This window comes from Hevea brasiliensis, chromosome 5 (assembly GCF_030052815.1).
Source record: "Hevea brasiliensis isolate MT/VB/25A 57/8 chromosome 5, ASM3005281v1, whole genome shotgun sequence".
Lineage (NCBI taxonomy): Eukaryota > Viridiplantae > Streptophyta > Magnoliopsida > Malpighiales > Euphorbiaceae > Hevea > Hevea brasiliensis.
Genome location: NC_079497.1, coordinates 28,086,672 through 28,103,824, shown reverse-complemented (window position 1 = coordinate 28,103,824; position 17,153 = coordinate 28,086,672). Strand labels below are relative to the sequence as shown.

At 34.0% G+C, this 17,153-nt stretch overlaps 2 protein-coding genes across 3 annotated transcripts; one reads left to right on the top strand and one right to left on the bottom strand.

Moving 5' to 3' along the window:
* Window positions 1-8,704: 8,704 nt before the first annotated feature.
* On the bottom strand, window positions 8,705-9,613 carry LOC131180096 (CBS domain-containing protein CBSX5-like). The gene is made up of 3 exons (XM_058147709.1): window positions 9,398-9,613; window positions 9,279-9,316; window positions 8,705-8,936 (listed from the first exon to the last, which is right to left on the bottom strand). Exons 1-3 carry the CDS (start codon window positions 9,611-9,613, stop codon window positions 8,705-8,707), a joined length of 486 nt encoding a protein of 161 aa, XP_058003692.1.
* Window positions 9,614-11,206: 1,593 nt separating this feature from the next.
* Window positions 11,207-16,409, top strand: LOC110664497 (serine/threonine-protein kinase D6PKL2-like). Of its 2 annotated transcripts, none has more exons than XM_021824214.2 (3): window positions 11,207-11,482; window positions 12,388-13,460; window positions 15,373-16,409. In XM_021824214.2, the coding sequence occupies exons 2-3, from the start codon at window positions 12,496-12,498 to the stop codon at window positions 16,244-16,246; spliced, it is 1,839 nt and encodes a 612-aa protein (XP_021679906.2). In that variant the 5' UTR covers window positions 11,207-11,482; window positions 12,388-12,495; the 3' UTR covers window positions 16,247-16,409. The 2 variants fall into 2 exon arrangements, with proteins under 2 accessions (XP_021679906.2, XP_058003141.1); XM_058147158.1 differs by lacking the exon at window positions 11,207-11,482 and adding an exon at window positions 12,283-12,305.
* The last annotated feature ends 744 nt before the right edge of the window (window positions 16,410-17,153 follow it).

Genomic DNA, 17,153 nt, shown 5'->3' with positions numbered 1-17,153 from the left:
ACAAATACCTTCCACTGGCAAAATTTGCATACAACAATAGTTATCAAGCTAGCATACAAATGGCACCCTATGAAGCACTATATGGAGAAAATGTAGAACACCTGTATGTTGGACTGAATTGGGTAAAGATAACCTAGTGGGGCCAGACCTAGTAAAACAGATAGAGGAAAAGGTGAAACTGATAAAGGCCAATTTGAAAGTTGCCTCGGACCGACAAAAATCTTATGCTGACTTGAAAAGAAAGGACATTGAGTATGAAGTTGGCGAGAAGGTATTTCTCAAAGTATCACCGTGGAAGAAAGTGTTGAGATTCGGGAAAAAGGGAAAATTAAGCCCTAGGTTCATTGGCCCATATAAGGTTATTAAACGTGTGGGACCAGTAGCCTATAGATTAGCCTTACCACCTGAGCAGGACAAGATACATAATGTGTTCCATGTCTCGATGCTCAGAAGATACAGATCAGATCCTTCATATGTCATCTCAGCAGAAGAAATTATTGTACAAACTGATCTGACATATGAAGAAGAACCAATTAAAATCTTGGCACGAGAGGTAAAAGAGCTCAGAAACAAGACAATTCCATTAATGAAAATCCTATGGAGGCACCACAACAAGGAAAGAGGCAACATGTGAGAGCGATGAGACAATGAGGCAATAGTTCCCTCAGCTCTTCACATCAGGTAAATTTCGAGAACGAAATTTTTATTTAGAGGGGAAGAGTTGTAACATCCCCACTGTACATATTCTATACGTTCTATTGCTCTGGTGACCTAATGTCAGTCCGCGCAAGTTAGGATGTCTGGAACTACACTTCGGTGATAGTGAACAGACATATAATGATGAAATAAATAAAAAAAAAACAAGAAAAATAAAAGAGAGAAAATGAAACTAGGTTAAACGAGCCGGCACCGTAGCGATGGGTGACTGCACCGGGAAGTTACGGAGAAGGCAATTACTGACCCCAGGACTGCGGGGAACCCTCGAAATTAAATTTTAAGACATAAATAAAGGTTTATTGATATGTAATTGACACTAGAAATATCAAATAAAAATTAATAAATTAGTACAAAGAAAAATGAAAAATCGAGAAACAGACAAAAATCAGTATTATCGAAAAATCAAGAAGAAGGGCATTTTGGTCATTTGACACCTAGAGTTGCCTTTTGACCTCAATGTCCATTAAAAATAAATGATATTACACTTTGAAAATGTCATGAAAAATTAAATTGTGATACATTATGTAAATAGTGAAAGAAATGAGATAAATGTGCAAATTAGGAAACTTTGAATAATTAAATATTAAATTAAAGTTAGTGCTCAACTAACTCAAGTCTTGGGACGCCTATTTAAGTCATTTTTGGATAGAAATCATCATCTTCAACCTTGAGAAATAACCAGCCGAAATGGGTCCTCCATTGAACCTACATGGCCGAACTCCTTCCATCCCCATGCACAAATGATTTAGCCATCATCTTTACTTGGTTGCTTCATTAAAACTTACACACTCACCTTGAGGAAGATATTGGGAACAAGAAAAAGAAGATTTGGTGAAGTTTTAGGGAAGCTCTCAAGAGGTAAGTGTCCAAATCCTCTTCCTTGCTTTAGTAAACTTTATGTTTAGGTAGAGGTGAGTAAATTGGTGAAGAGAATGAAAAAAATTATTGAGTTATGAAATTGTTCACTTTCGGCAGCTATGAAAGCTTGATGTGTTTGAGTTTTTCTTACCTCTAATGGATGGGAATTAAGGTTGATTAACTCAAATGGAAGTTATAGTAGGTTAATGCCCAAGTACGTGTATGTTAGTGCTTGAATTAAGGGTTTAAAAATGGGACTTTGATACTTTAGCAAACTGCCATGTTTGGAAGCCTTTAATCTCATGAAATTGTGTGTGAGTTTATGAAATTTATTAATAAAATATGATGGTGTTGAATTGTGGGTAGTTTGTGTAATTGCCATGGAAGTGTATGTGTAATATAGGTGTTGATGTATATTAAATTTGGGTTGAAGTAAATGTTGAACATTAATGGTGTATTATGTGCATTGAGTACTTGAGTGTTCTGCCCAAAATGCTTTACTGGAATTGTGTTGAATATTTATAGAAGTGCCATGAATGAATATTGAAGTATTGGAAGGAGGAGGATTGTCAAATTGGAAGTGTGATTTTCATGTGCAGGTTGTGTGTTGTTGGCAGTACCTAAATTAGGTTATAAGTGCAAAATTATGAACCCAATTGGTATGAGGCCAATGGGAGGTGAAACTAAACACAAAATAGGCTAGCTTTTATGCAGAAATGTTGTAAAAATTCTGCTTAGAAATTGACCTTAAAAATGACCTAATCCGGAATTGGTAAGTGCAGCCCAAATTTTTGACCATATGAATAGTAGACACTAAGATAACCATAACTCACTCAAAACAGGTCCAAATGACCTAAAATTTTTACCATGGAAAGCTTGGACATAGAGCTACAATTATTATGAAGACACCAAAGCCCAGAAATGGTCAGAACTAAGTCAAATTGCTTGCCTAAGTTCGGGTACCAAAACTGCCAAAACTGAATTTGACCTAAAATTGACCAAATCTTGCACTAAAGATGCATTCTGTCCAGCTTTAGTAAATTGATCATATCTTGGTCTATACAACTCAGAATGACCTGAAATTTATGCCAAAAGTTCAATAAGACATAGAGCTACAATTTTGCTTCTTTGACCAGAAGCTAAAAACCAAGAGAAATAGGACATTAAGCTAGACCAATCTAGCATACTAAAACTAAAAATTTGACATTTACATATAATGAAACTTGAAGTAATTTGGCAATGAATGCTAACTTGTGAAAAGGGTAAATTACACTATATTGGCAGCATGTTGAATTACAAATTGTGACATGTTGATGCTAGAATTAACTTATCCATATTTCCTAAAAAGGTCAACATTTACATTGACTTGTGAATTACATGATAACTAGCAAACTCAAAAAAATGAAGAATTAAACAATTAATTTGTAATGTGCCCTAGTTTACCTAGTTGACTAGTTTGGATAGGTTGGCATGCCAATAGGATTCTGACAACTGTTCTGTAAATGGCTTTATGCCATACTGTGTTTTTACGGCATATTATGTCGCACTGTGACTTTAATAGCCTACGGCTATACGTATTGTGTCATTATACTTGGCTTATCGCCGAATTGACTATATGGCTTTTTAGCCACACTGTTTGCACACCGGGAAACACTTTGTGACCGATGGTGTGACGGCCCGAGGTACTAGATACCCAGTGCCAATATATCCATTTATCGAGTCTAGTCAGTGTATAGGCTACATGGGCAGTTAATTTAAGCATTATTAAATTCAAATAGTTAAATTCAGTTTTTTGACATACAGCACCACCAAAAAAAAATAGCAAAAATGAAAGGTCAGCAAATAAAAGTAGAATCAATAACTGCAAAGAATATCGATGTCATAAATTCATAAACAATTCATTTATTTTATTTCAGTGTATATTTCCTTATATTTGGAACCATTAAGCAGAATTGCTTAGCGCGTTACTTTTGCTATGCATAGGTATTGCAGACACAGCTGGGGAGTCTAGCAGACCTATGACTGGGTGAGACATCAAATCTGCACAGGAGTCCACAGTCATTTGCACTACACTGCATACATGGTAGGACTTAGGATCTTATGTAATGACTATCAGTTGTATTTTGACATTTTGTTATGTAATTTGTATATTCTAAAACTTTAAGGTTTGTGATAAATTGTAGATATTAAACTCCTATGGAGAGTGTTTGGATGAATGTAAATTATGATGGATTATATTTTGAAACTATGAAATTTTGAGACTGAAAAATTAGTTGGAAGGTTGAGATTATCATATTGAACTATTTTTAACAGATTTAGAAGGACAGTTTGTTCGAAATATAGACGATACCTTGACAGATTTTTATTACTATTTTGAAACACTAATTTTATTAAAATATGAAAATAGAACCAGTATGTTATGAATATCACATAAAGACTTCTTAAATCAAATTGAGTTCAGAAAATGAGATAATCACATACTAGGTGCTCCGGCACGCCGTGTAGCACGCCTTGCTCGACCACACTGTAGACGGGCGAGGGGTGTTATATGAAGAATCGTCCTCTTTTCTACCATTGAAATCTACATTCCTAATTTTTCCCAAAGGTGATTTTTACTGAGGCGGTGGTGGAATAGCCCCAATCATCTGTCGAAAGAATTCAGTCATTTGCTCAAACAAGGCCTGTTAGGGTTATACAAGCCCCTCTGGCACTTGCACAGCAGGATCTCCCCTATTTCCCACATCACTCCCAATCGAGATACGACTTACTACTTCTTCTTCTACTAACCTCTACGATTCTGAGTCCATACCTTAACCTAAAATAACCAAAGAAAATAGATCTGCATTAGTGTCACCTCGACTCATATTAATGCAATACATGTTATGCACACGATCTTATTCTATCTATCGATGCCTAAGAATGCCTAAACTGTGCTCTGATACCAATAAATGTAACACCCCTCACCCGATTACAGTGTAGCTGAGCAAGGCATGTCACACTCGGTGCCGAAACACCCTATTTTTATCTTACTTTATCCCTTTTAAAATTTTATTCTCATTATATTTTAATATCAATTATTTTTCTATGGAGAAACCAGTGGAGTTTCCCATGTTTCTATTACCATTTGGCGTATTTTACTATTCACTTGCTTGAAATTTCAATAATATTTTCATAATAAAATCTCATCAGTTATTTTCATAATCATCTCATCACACATTCAATTTTTATAACTCATTTGCATACATGTCCATTCATACTCATTTATATATCAAAAATCTCAAACTTTATAATTTACATGATTTAAAAGCTAATTTCATAAATTCACAATTTACATGATATGCAATTAATTATAATACCATAATTTACATTACAATTAATAACTAATTATAAATACATAAAATAACTTTTGTGAGCCCTATCTACATGCATTGCTGAGGAGGTGACAACTTGAACACTTCAGATATTTTTACAGATCTGGACTCCAAAAATCCCAGTCTATTGTCCACTGGATTTTAGCTTCAGTACCTACGCGAAAGAAACAAATCCATTGCCCTAAGCATTTCTGCTTAGTGGTGCAATAATATAACAAGAAAATAATATATACAAATAAGAAAGACTAAAGTATAATTCTAAAGTATAATTTAGATCCTCGGGTATCAATTAAATTTGGTATGATATTTCTAATATCAACTATCTTATATTCTATTTTGTCTCTCTTTGGAAGTGCTGAGTTAATACAGTAATAATATTCGATATACAAATTAATTCTAGGAGCATTGTATTTTCAGTTCCTATAATTCTGAAAATTTCATTTGTACTACTTGATTCAGTTATATTTCCATTGCTAATCTTTTTTCTCATTTCATTCAATACTTTCTAATATTTTTAATTACTAATATTCTTAAAAAAAATTCAATAATTTACACTACCTATGTAACCTATGACAGGCTGACTAAACTGGATAATGGGTCGTTGGCACTGGACACCGCGGTGCCTCGGGCCGTCATACCATGGGACGCAAAACGTCAACCACGTATGCAGTCAGTATGGCTAAAAAGCCATGATAACATATAATCGGGCATAAAAGCCATGAGTGCAGGCATAAAGCCATGAGTGCAGGTATAAAGCCATGAATATAGGCATAAAGCCTTACGCAGTACTGCTAAAACAATACCCTATTGGCATGTCAATCTATCCAATCTGACACACATGTCTAGGCAATACATGGGCACATAAGTAACATTAAATGTTAATATGTTTTGTTTTATTATTTCATTATTTCACGATAAATTCCAATTATAATTTATAATATTTCAATTCTATTCGTAACAGAAATATAAATTTTTAGAATACAATTTTACATAAATTATGCATTTATCATAATTTATACATTCATTTTTTATATCATTTGTGTTAATCACAATTCACAACAATGGTTCTCACGTACCATTGTACTCAAAACATTCTTTTTGTTTCTCATATGTCATTAAATATGAAAGGTATTAATTTCTAGTTATAAAATAGGCATAAGCCCTAGTGATAATTTTGCCTCATTTTCATATTTAAGAGTCCACATATATATAATTCACATTTTATATTCCCAGTTGTATTATGAATATATTATGAGGTCCAGAACTGAAAATTAAATTTTTCCTAGCAATGTAGTTAAGATATAAATTATTTATGTATTAATTTTAATTTCTCTTTTTCCTCATGATGAGAACAAGTATTCATAATTCACCTTAACTCCTCTCATGTATCACTTATTGGGTATGATATTATTATTGTTCTAATTACAATGAAACATAATTCCTCATGTTGACTTCATCTCATTTATACATTTGTTAATTCACTTATGCTAATTACAATTTCATATTTCCAATTGTATTACTAATGTATCATGAATTCTATTTGTAATGGACATATAAGCCCTAATTATTTATTTCTCATAATTTAGGTGAATTATCATTCATATTTCAAGTAATCTATGAATATTTCATGGATTTCAAATTTAGCTAAATTTTGCTTAAATCCTAGTGTCACTCAAATTCACAATTCACAATTTACCTACCACCTCCTATATTAATAACTACAATAGTTCTTATAGTTTGATTTTCTACTTCACATAATTTAGTGGTTACTATTCATTTGACCATTTCCATTCAAAGGTTGACTTTTTTATTTATAATAAATTTTTTGAGCCTAAATTCACCAATATACCACATTTTGCATTTTATTTTTGTTGGCATTGATTGCCAAACTCAATTCCTAGCCTCCTAGGTTTTATTTCAATTTTTTAGATTTTGAGGTTCAAGTTTACTATTCTATTGGACCTTACTACAGTAGAATTTTGATAAAACTTTCTTCATAGAAGTTGTTCCTTCATGTGTCTTCTTTAATTACCTTTTTGAATCACTCTATTTGGAGTTTTGTAGCTCAAGTTATCGTCAATTTACCATAAGTGGTCGGATTGGTCCTTACCCAGATTTTCTGGGCAAATTTGGTTCTGCTAGATTCAGTTTCCTAACTTGGACTAGCAATTTCAATTGGTTAGGTTCAGAATTTGAGTTTGTGTTCTTAATAAAAGTTGTTCTAAATTGTCTAATCTTTCCATTGATATAAAATTTAGGTCATTTGGATATTTCTACACTGAGTTATGGCCAAATGAACAAACTGTTCTGTCTATTTGGTCAATTTTTCAAGGCAGTATGTATGTTACCCGGATTAGGTCAATTTTTAGGCTATTCTATTATGATTTTATGAGCATGGTTTTTTCATCAAAGTTGTGCCATTATGTGTCTAGTTTCATGTCCAATTGGCCTTGCACCAATTGAACCTACACCTCTCAAGTTATAACTGCCCAAACTTGCTGAACTCACATCCAGCCTTGCAGGTCCTATGAGGCAGCGTACCCAACCTCAAATCCAAACCACAATTTACTTCAATTCCTCATCAAACATAGCCAACTGGTCATTAATTGACCATTAGGACTTCCATTCACCAACACATGAGCAAAACCCTAAGTTTGCTCCAAACCTTAACTCCAAAATTTCAATTTACTCAAACATCATGCTATTAAATGTTCTAATCATCAATTTCATGTCAATTGCATTAATTCACAACTATAATTCACTTGAATCATTAAAACTCTAAAGTACCCTAGGCTGGCAAAATTGAGGGTTTTCATAACTACATAATTTGTTTCTTTTCTTCCAAAACTAACACTCAATTCATAATCTACACAAAGGTAAACTCATGGATTTATGGAAGAAGTAGCACTAACCTTGACTTAGCCAATTCTCAAGGCTTGAAAACTCTACTCTTTCTCTTCCTTTTTACTGTACAACTCTTACTCTAGGTGTGAGGAGAAGTTTTTGTGAAGGAAAGCTAGGGTTTTGAGGTGGTTTAGTGGGTGGATATCAAGCTCACTCAAAGCTTTAATAGAGGTCTCTCTCTCTCTCTTTCTTTCTCTCTTCTCTTGGTTCGGCTGAATGAAGGAGATGGCTACTGGAATTTTTTCATTTTTATCTCATTTTTATCCCTTTTAATTTGCTTGTCAAATGGTGATTAGGTAGAGCTTTTTAAATGACATCATGTGATGTCAAAATTCTAATTTTCTTCATTTTTCTTTTCTACTTATTTTCAATTAAATTTTTTGCAATATTTATTCATATTTTATGTCATAATAATTATTTACTTAACTGGACAAGTTGGCCAAAAATCATCTCTGAAGACAAAATGACAAAAATGCCCTCCGTTTGGCTTAATAGACTAAAATTGTCTATACCGATCTAAAAATTTTTCTAAGCATTTTCTTGGTATTCTAATGCCATTGAAACCTCAATGACTCTTCTCTAGAGTCCCAAAAATTATTTTACAGAATTTCCCACCGGTTTAGGGTTACTAGCTATGAAGACAACAACTTCCCGTTCTGGTCATCCATCACCGGAGCACCAACTCATTTAACTTCATTGTATTTTATTTCTTAAATTTTTCTAAATTTTTTCTTAATTTTTCTTATCATTATTTGGTCTATTTATGACTCCTCAATCTAGTTTATATGTAGTTCCAGACATTCTAGCTGTCTGGACAGACATTGGTCACTGGAACAGTCGATTACACGGACTAGCTAAATTGAGGGTGTTACATCCCTTGCAACCCAATCTTGTTGCTCCACCATCTTTGCAGACCACCACTGATTTCCAACAATCATTGGTATCATCAAACACTTCATATGCAGACCCAATAACTGCAAGGTGCTATTTTTTTTTATTGTGCATTCCATTTCGCTTAACTGCTTAAGCATCATTAGTTTAGCAACTAAAATTCTAACTGCAAGACTAGATTCCAAAGCAAAAATTCTACAAACTTTTATGAATACGCAATCTAAGAATTAGGAAATGTAATGGCTCAAATTCACCTAATACCTAAAAGAAAATAAAATTTGTGCAAATCAAGGGATATTTTATTTTATTTTTTTAAATGATTCACATATAGAAATTGAAATAATTATAGCTCAGAGAATGCATAATTATGAAGATTACAATCAAAATTAGTTTTCTTCCACCTAAATTAAACATTAGCATGGAACATAATTAATGCAATTTAGTTGTACATAAATTTAACCAAACAAATTGAAATCATAACTTCTAAAACCCAAATTCTAAATCATAAAAAAATGTATCAAAGAATTAATTACAAACCTTACATTGGGCTTCAAGTGCCTAACAAGGCCAAGAACCTTGAAAAGGTGAACAAAGATGGATTCCTAAAGAGCTTTCCCTAGATTTTTTAGATTGTCTTCTTTATTCAAGAAGCAAACAACATCCACCATGTAAACCTTACCAATGCAATGGCTTTCATTTACATCAAGCTTAGATCTCACAACACTACATCTCCATAAACTCAAATATGGGTCACTGGATCTCGTGAGAGCCAACAATGCATCATTGATAGTTGTAGAAACAATGAGAGACTTGAGCGCAAGCTTTCTAAGGCATAGATCAAATACCTTGTAAGCTAAGAAACTCACTGCCATTTACATAAATATCACAAAAAGGGTTGATTGTTTTCAAAAGAAAGAGCTTGGAGGAGAGTAAAAGAGAGATGTGGAGGTGGAGATAGAGGCGGGTTTGTAATTGGTGGAGGTGAAGGAAAAGGAGGTGAGAAGTTGACAGGCGAGTTTATGAGGATAGGGGAGCTGGATGAGGATTGGGTCTCTATTTCAATTGGAAGAGGGTCTAAATGAACTGGGTGAAAAGGTGAAATATGTTTGTGGTGCCAATAATCTACTTTTGCTTGGGATTATTTGGGATTTTTGGGATTTTCTAATTTCTGCCTGTGTGTGGGTGTTGTGTGGTTGTGGTTGTTGTGTGGTGGAGTTGGGCGAGGGCGGATGTTGGGTAGACGGGTTTGTTGTAGGGAAGGAGGCTCAGTGTCAAAAGGGAGGGGCGACTATAGGGAGAAATGAAAATAGAGAGGATAGAGAAAAATTATGGAGAGAGAAAATATGTTTTATTATAATTTTATTATTAAAATTATGGAGATAAATTCTTTTTTATAGTTTTGTTTTTCACCTAGGCATTTCCACGTCAGCAAGTGGTCGGAGTACCTATTGGAAAGTGGCTTGAGAGATTTATTTTTTGTACATTTTGTTGTTTGTTTTTTTTTTTTTTGGGGGGGGGGGGCTCGAACTTGGGGCATTGCCCAGGATGAGCGATGTCTTGATCACTAGGCTAAGCCTGGGCCGACGCCTGAGAGATTTTGAGTTGTGTTAAATTGGAGTTTAAATATTTTTATGATATAAATTGAAATTAATTGATAGTGCTGATACAACGCCTAAATTTTGGTGAGTGAAAATTAATAAAAAATTAGAGCCATCCAAAACTTTAAAATAATTAAAAAATAAAAAAAAGGTTAATAAATATTTCATTATATTAAACTTATTAAAATTTTAAGGTTTGAATTCAAATTTTGATTTAATTATAAAAATATAATATAATTTTTTATTTTAATAAAATTAATTATTTAATATATTTATTCTAAAAATATATTGATTAATCTCTATATTTTTTTAATTTATTTTTTAATTTTTTTTTTTAATTTAAATAAAATTTTTATTAGTTAATATATTCAAAAGTGATAGAAATTATTGCTAATAAATTAAATAGTAAAAATTTAGAAACTAAAAAGATTATACAGTGATATTTTTCGAATAAAACTGAATAAACTTTAAATTAATATTTAAAATAATTAAAAAAATTAAAATGTAAAAAGAATAAAAATATAAAAATTAATTAATATATATTTTAAATAAATATATTAAATAATTAATTTTATTAAAATAAAAAGCGTAAATAGTGATTTTTCTTAAAAATAAAGGAGGAAAGATAAAGGGCGTTTTGTAAATATTCATGGAAAAGAAGAGGAGCGGATGGAAGGGGTTGCATCGCATGAGAGCCAAGTGAAAGCCCTTAGTCAGGGGCAGAGCTGTTAGGCGATTTGGACCCCACAAAAAACACCAATGGGATTTTCACTTGGCTGCTGCTCTGGTCCCATTTTCACTACAACTTGAAAACAAAACGACTTCAACTTTATAACTTTGCTTTGACTCTCTCTCTCTCTCTCTCTGTGTGCCAAAGCCAAAGGAACACAGCCCTCTCTCTCTCTCTCTCTCTCTCTCTCTGCCAAAGCCAAAGGAACACAGCCCCTGTTCATTCTTATACTTTTTCTCTCTCGGTCTCCCCTTTCCTCCTCTTTCTCCGTACATTTTTATTCGCCTACCTGCAGCTCTCTTTCTACACTGCTTATTCTCTTTCTTTCTTCTTCTTCTTCTTTTTTTTTTTTTTTTTAATTTGTTTTCTCTCTGCAAAAACAAGGCTACCTCTCAAGTTCCTGATCCATCAAGGTAGGTACCTTTTTTTTGGGAGCTCTTATTTATCTTTCTCTTGTTATGTTTTGCATTTTTCCCCTGTTTTTGGCAGCTGGGTCTCTTCTGTTTGCTTGGATCTATGGTGGTTTGGGTTATAGTCACTGATCAAGATCTTGTTTTTTTTCTGAATTAACCTTTGATCATATTTCCTGTACCTGGGTATTGATTGTTTTTCTGAGATTAGTTTTCCGTGTGCAAACTGCATTTTGTTAGTAGCTGACTTGATTGACTGGTCCTTTGCTTTTCTGGGTGGTCCTTCAATCCTTTAAACTTAGTTTTTATTTTCTTTTTCTTTTTCCCTGAAAAAATATTTGTCCAAATTTTGTTCTGATTTTATGTACTTTTAAGGTACAAAGATTGTGTATGGAGTGAACTAGCTGTCTCCTGATCTTACTCACTTTTTCCTTTAGTATCATTTCGTGAAGTTCCGCATGCAGGTTTTTGATTGAGTAATTTTATTTTTTTTTTCCCTGGGAAATAATAATTTGCTGATTTATATTTGGATTTTATGTTCTTTTACTTTTTCACTTTTGAATTTTTGCTTTTGACCTATTTTTAGCCAAGTTTCGTAGTAGTTATGGCTTTTCCTATGTTGAAACTGTATTGCCATCGTGGAGATTATGTTGGTAGGTTCTTTTTCTGATATGTCCTCTTTAATCTGTGCTTGGGCTAAGTGAAATTTGAGTTTGTAATACTATCACTTAGTTGTTGCTTGAATAATGTAAATCAGCATGTAGATTTCCATATTTAGCTAAGATCACTCCCTCTTTGGATGTTAGAAAGTTGCATTTTTACACAGGTACAAATTGATGCAGATGTTATTCCTGTAACTTAGCTTGTCATCATGTATTTTTAACAGAATTGGCTGTTTCTGTTGGCAGATTCCCACAACATATGCATTGGACTGCTGATTCTGATACTATCTTGGGTGATCAGTTTTGGGCAGAGGATTGGTTTGATCTAATGTAGCTTTGAGACTTGTGTGTCATATGATGGCGTCAAAAACTGTTCTAAAGGCTTCCACAACACAACAGAAATCATCTGGTGTTCAAAGAGTGGAAGCAAACACCCTTAGGCCTTTGCCTTCACATGTTTCAAAAACAAGCAAATCAGAGTTGATCAATAATGAGCAGGTGCCAAGGGCAGTAGAAAACACACCGAAAGAAGTTATGATAGAAGCTTTTGAAAATAAAAAGCTACCAAATTCTGATAACAAAGGGACCGCTGATTCATTGAGTAATAAATTGGAAACAAGTCTTTCTTTACCTACTCTTGAGCAAGAATCTACTGAAGCAGATTCTTCCATTAATGATACAAGAGCCGCACAGGATGTTTCTGTTGATCAAGAGAAGAAAACATCAGAATTTGGAAGTATTAAAAACAGTTCTGCATCTGCCAAATTTAGTGATGGAACCAGCAGTCTTGCTAAGACTAGTGGAAGTGCCAAGAACAGTGATCATGTTGATTATGTGGAGAGTGGCAAGAGCAGCATGTGTAGAGGAAGCACAAGCAGTGATTTAAGTGATGAGAGCACCTGTAGCAGCTTCAGTAGCAGTATCAGTAAACCACATAAAGCAAATGACTTGAGATGGGAAGCCATCCAAGCTGTTAGAGCAAAAGATGGAGCTTTGGGCTTGAGTCATTTTAGACTGCTTAAGAGGTTGGGTTGTGGGGATATTGGGAGTGTCTACCTGTCAGAGTTGAGTGGAACGAAGTGTTATTTTGCAATGAAGGTTATGGACAAAGGCTCTCTAGCCAGTCGTAAGAAGCTACTTCGGGCGCAGACAGAAAGAGAAATACTGCAATCTTTGGACCATCCCTTCCTTCCAACACTGTATACCCACTTCGAGACTGATAAATTCTCATGTTTGGTAATGGAGTTCTGTCCTGGAGGAGACTTGCACACTCTTAGGCAGAGGCAGCCAGGGAAGCATTTTCATGAGCAGGCAGTAAAGTATGATAAACAAACTTTGACATATTGTCACGGTCTTATCTTTTTAAGTAATGATCATGCATGTTCCATGTGATTATTTCCTACAAACTGTTGGTAACATGGCTTCTCGGCATTAAGTATTTTGGATGTCGATTTCCTAAAATTTGAAAGTTCAGTCTCCATAAAATGTAAATAACCTCACAGATCATCCTCATTTTGGGATTTATTGTTTTTATTAGGTTGCTGAATTTAAAATTACTGGAAGTGGAATTAAGTGCCTATTCGAGCTTAATGTAGTGGAATTTAAGAACTTAGATTTGCAAATCCTCCAAGTAGACCTTCAAAAATTTAGATATTCTTTTTCATAATTGTTAAAGTCACGCTGAAAGTGCTTTGGAAACATCTTATGGTTTGTAGTGTGTAATTTCCAGTCCCTTAACATGTCTGGTTTTGTTGTTGCTGGAATGTGTTAGTGCAAGAGTCTGTTTTTGACATTAAGATAATGTATTATTGATTTTTCCTGAAGCATTAATTGTTGTGGTTGTCAAAAGGAAAACATCACACTGTCTGATACTTGTATGGTAGGGCTATCTTTGAAGTTAAAATGTAAGCTAGTATAGTTCTGAGAGATATCTTCCATTGAGAATATGATCATTACAACATATTTGTTATTTAAGTGTTTTAAGTTCTATTCTAGTTTAGCAATTTTATTTTATTCAAGGTACACTAACTAATTGTGTGAAAAATTGAACTAAGTGAATTGAATTTATATTGTGATCCTGTTGTGTACTTGTGTTGCAGTGCTTTCTCCCACCTCCACCTATCTCTCCCCCAAAACCCCCCACCACCACCCCACCACACCACACCCCACCCCAAGCCCCCCACCACCACCCCCACCCCCACCCCCAACCCTTTCTCCCCCACCCCCATCCCCCCCTCCCTCTTCTCTTATACTGTGGTTCCTCTTTATTTTATGAGATTCCATGTGGATCATGAAAGTTGCTCATCTTCCTATACATGACCTCAAGGTGGGCTGTTGTTTCCCACCAGTGAAATGTTTTGCAAATGCAAGATTTCGGATAGAGGTTTTTGAGTATATGAAAGTTAATTTAAGTTCGACCTCAAGGCAGAATTAGTTGAGTTGAATTTAGTAGATGAAAATTGTTAAGCTTTTGAACTGGGCTGCTATTGCAGATGACATCTGAACCATAATACATGTGTATGCTTTGTAGCGCATATAAGCAGTGAGTTTTTTGTTTATACCCATCTTAGTTGTTGAATCCTATCAGAATGTTGTGTACTTCACTCCTGCCCTGTCATTCAATAGAATATTCCAAAGTGCTGATGCATACTTTGTTTCTTTCTCTCGCTGAATGGTGTGGTTATGCAAAAACAAATCCTCAACTTAGTCAATATTTTAAGTTAACTGTCCAAAGTGGAATGAGTTTCAAACCAGTCAAACTGCCAATGGAATTTCTTTTCTGAAGCACAATTAGAAGCTGCTTTTGGAGCCTAAATCTCATATTTGAATTGGGCTTAATCTCTAAATATGCTTCAACCTAACTTACAATCTTGTGATTTTTTTTTAACATGTATAATATTGGAGAAGTTAATCAAATAATAGGTGGATTATAAAGAAACAGTCCTGACTCCTGAGGAGTGATTAACCTTTAGGCTTTAAGAAGGAACAATCATTGTACAAGTTGATTTTGAATTCAAAGCACAAAGATTAACTCCAGAATGATATTTATATATTGGTTTCAGCAGCAAAGTTCTCATATTAATTTGTCACATTAAACTATTATCAAATCTGTTGGTCCCATTTTTGATAATTTTTTGAGCTGAAGTTCAGTCTGCTGTCTTTCATTTTTGTTAATACTTTATATAAATGCTTGATAGTGACCATTGTTGCTCCATAAATTTTAACTTGCAGATTTTACGTAGCAGAGGTCTTGCTAAGTTTGGAATACCTCCATATGCTGGGTATTATTTATCGTGATCTGAAGCCAGAAAATGTCCTTGTGAGGGAAGATGGGCATATAATGCTGTCAGACTTTGACCTTTCCCTGCGGTGTGCTGTGAACCCAACTCTTGTCAAAACTTCATCCCTTGAGTCTGAGCCATTGCGAAAGTACCCAGTTTATTGTGTTCAGCCTGCTTGTATTGAACCTTCATGCATCCAGCCATCTTGTGTAGCTCCTACAACATGCTATTCGCCCCGCCTTTTTTCGATCAAGTCTAAGAAGGATAGGAAACCCAAAAGTGAACTTGGAAACCAAGTCAGTCCATTACCCGAGCTAATAGCAGAGCCAACTGATGCTAGATCTATGTCATTTGTTGGGACCCATGAGTATTTGGCACCTGAAATTATTAAGGGTGAAGGTCATGGAAGTGCTGTAGATTGGTGGACTTTTGGGATCTTTCTTTATGAGCTCTTATTTGGTAAAACTCCTTTTAAGGGATCTGGGAATCGGGCCACACTATTCAATGTTGTTGGCCTGCCTCTTCGATTTCCAGAATCACCAGTGGTAAGTTTTGCAGCAAGGGATCTTGTAAGGGGTTTGCTTGTAAAAGAACCACAGCATAGATTGGCATACAAGAGAGGGGCAACAGAAATAAAGCAACACCCCTTCTTTGAAGGTGTGAACTGGGCATTGATACGCTGTGCTACCCCTCCTGAGATTCCAAAGCCAGTTGAGGTTGAACAGATACCTGTGCCACCATCAACAAGTGAAAAAGCTGTTATCACTGCAGCTATTCCAGATAAAAAAGGTTCCGATAATTATCTGGAGTTTGATTTCTTTTAGATGTTATTGCTTGCAATTTGCAAATTGTTTTCATTTATGGGGGAAGAAGTGTCTGAATCTCTCAGGGGTGGTTAGCGATGGGGACAAAGCTTTTCTTTCTTTTTCCCTCTGATTTTATGACTGACAGATGATAAGGAAATGTATGATTGTTATTGCCTGATAACTTTAAATCTGGATTTCATAACAACTGCATGGGCAAGCATGGAGGGGCTTGCAACCTTATCAACAAGATTGGTTTTGTGGCATCAGAAATTAGAGGGGCTTGGAAGAATTCGAGTATCTTAAAAAATTCTAACTAAACCGATTTAATTTGGTTTCAGTTCAATTACTTCTATTTAATTTTGTGCACTGATTAATTTCTAAAATTGTTTGCTAGTTCGAGGGAAAAAAAATACAATAATAAAAATAATAAATGAGAATGTCATAGGTTTTAATAATAAAAATAATAATTTTAATATTAAATAATTTTTTATTGTTTTTCAATTTTTTCAATTTTATTTTAATTAAAAATAATAAATAATTATTAATATTTAATAATTAAAAAATTATTTTAGTAGGTGAGAATTGATTTGATCTTAATTAGAAAATATATGACTCATTTAGTTTAAAATTTAATTTTAGACTTATTTAACACGTTTGATTATAGCTTATTTGATTTTTTTTGCAACTTATATTTAATATGGTACTTCATTTAGATTAGGGCTCTCCCTTCATTTAGATTAGGGCTCTCCTCTGTCTTTCAAGCATAAAGTCAAAAAGCTAGGGATGAGTATATTTTGGTTTTAATCTGATTTGGATTTTGGTTTTATTGGTTTAATTTTTGCTATAATTTAAAAAAGAAATTTTTTTTGGTAAAACTTGATTAATTCAATTAAAAAATCAAATTAATTGAATTGAACTAATTTTC

Coding starts and splice junctions, on each gene's coding strand:
- LOC110664497 (XM_021824214.2), top strand. CDS start 12,496: ATGATGGCGTCAAAAACTGTTCTAAAGGCTTCCACAACACAACAGAAA. Junction 13,461..15,372: donor TTTCATGAGCAGGCAGTAAA/GTATGATAAACA, acceptor TTTAACTTGCAG/ATTTTACGTAGCAGAGGTCT.
- LOC131180096 (XM_058147709.1), bottom strand. CDS start 9,613: ATGGCAGTGAGTTTCTTAGCTTACAAGGTATTTGATCTATGCCTTAGA. Junction 9,317..9,397: donor AGGTTTACATGGTGGATGTT/GTTTGCTTCTTG, acceptor CACCTTTTCAAG/GTTCTTGGCCTTGTTAGGCA. Junction 8,937..9,278: donor CACTTGAAGCCCAATGTAAG/GTTTGTAATTAA, acceptor AAAAGTTTGTAG/AATTTTTGCTTTGGAATCTA.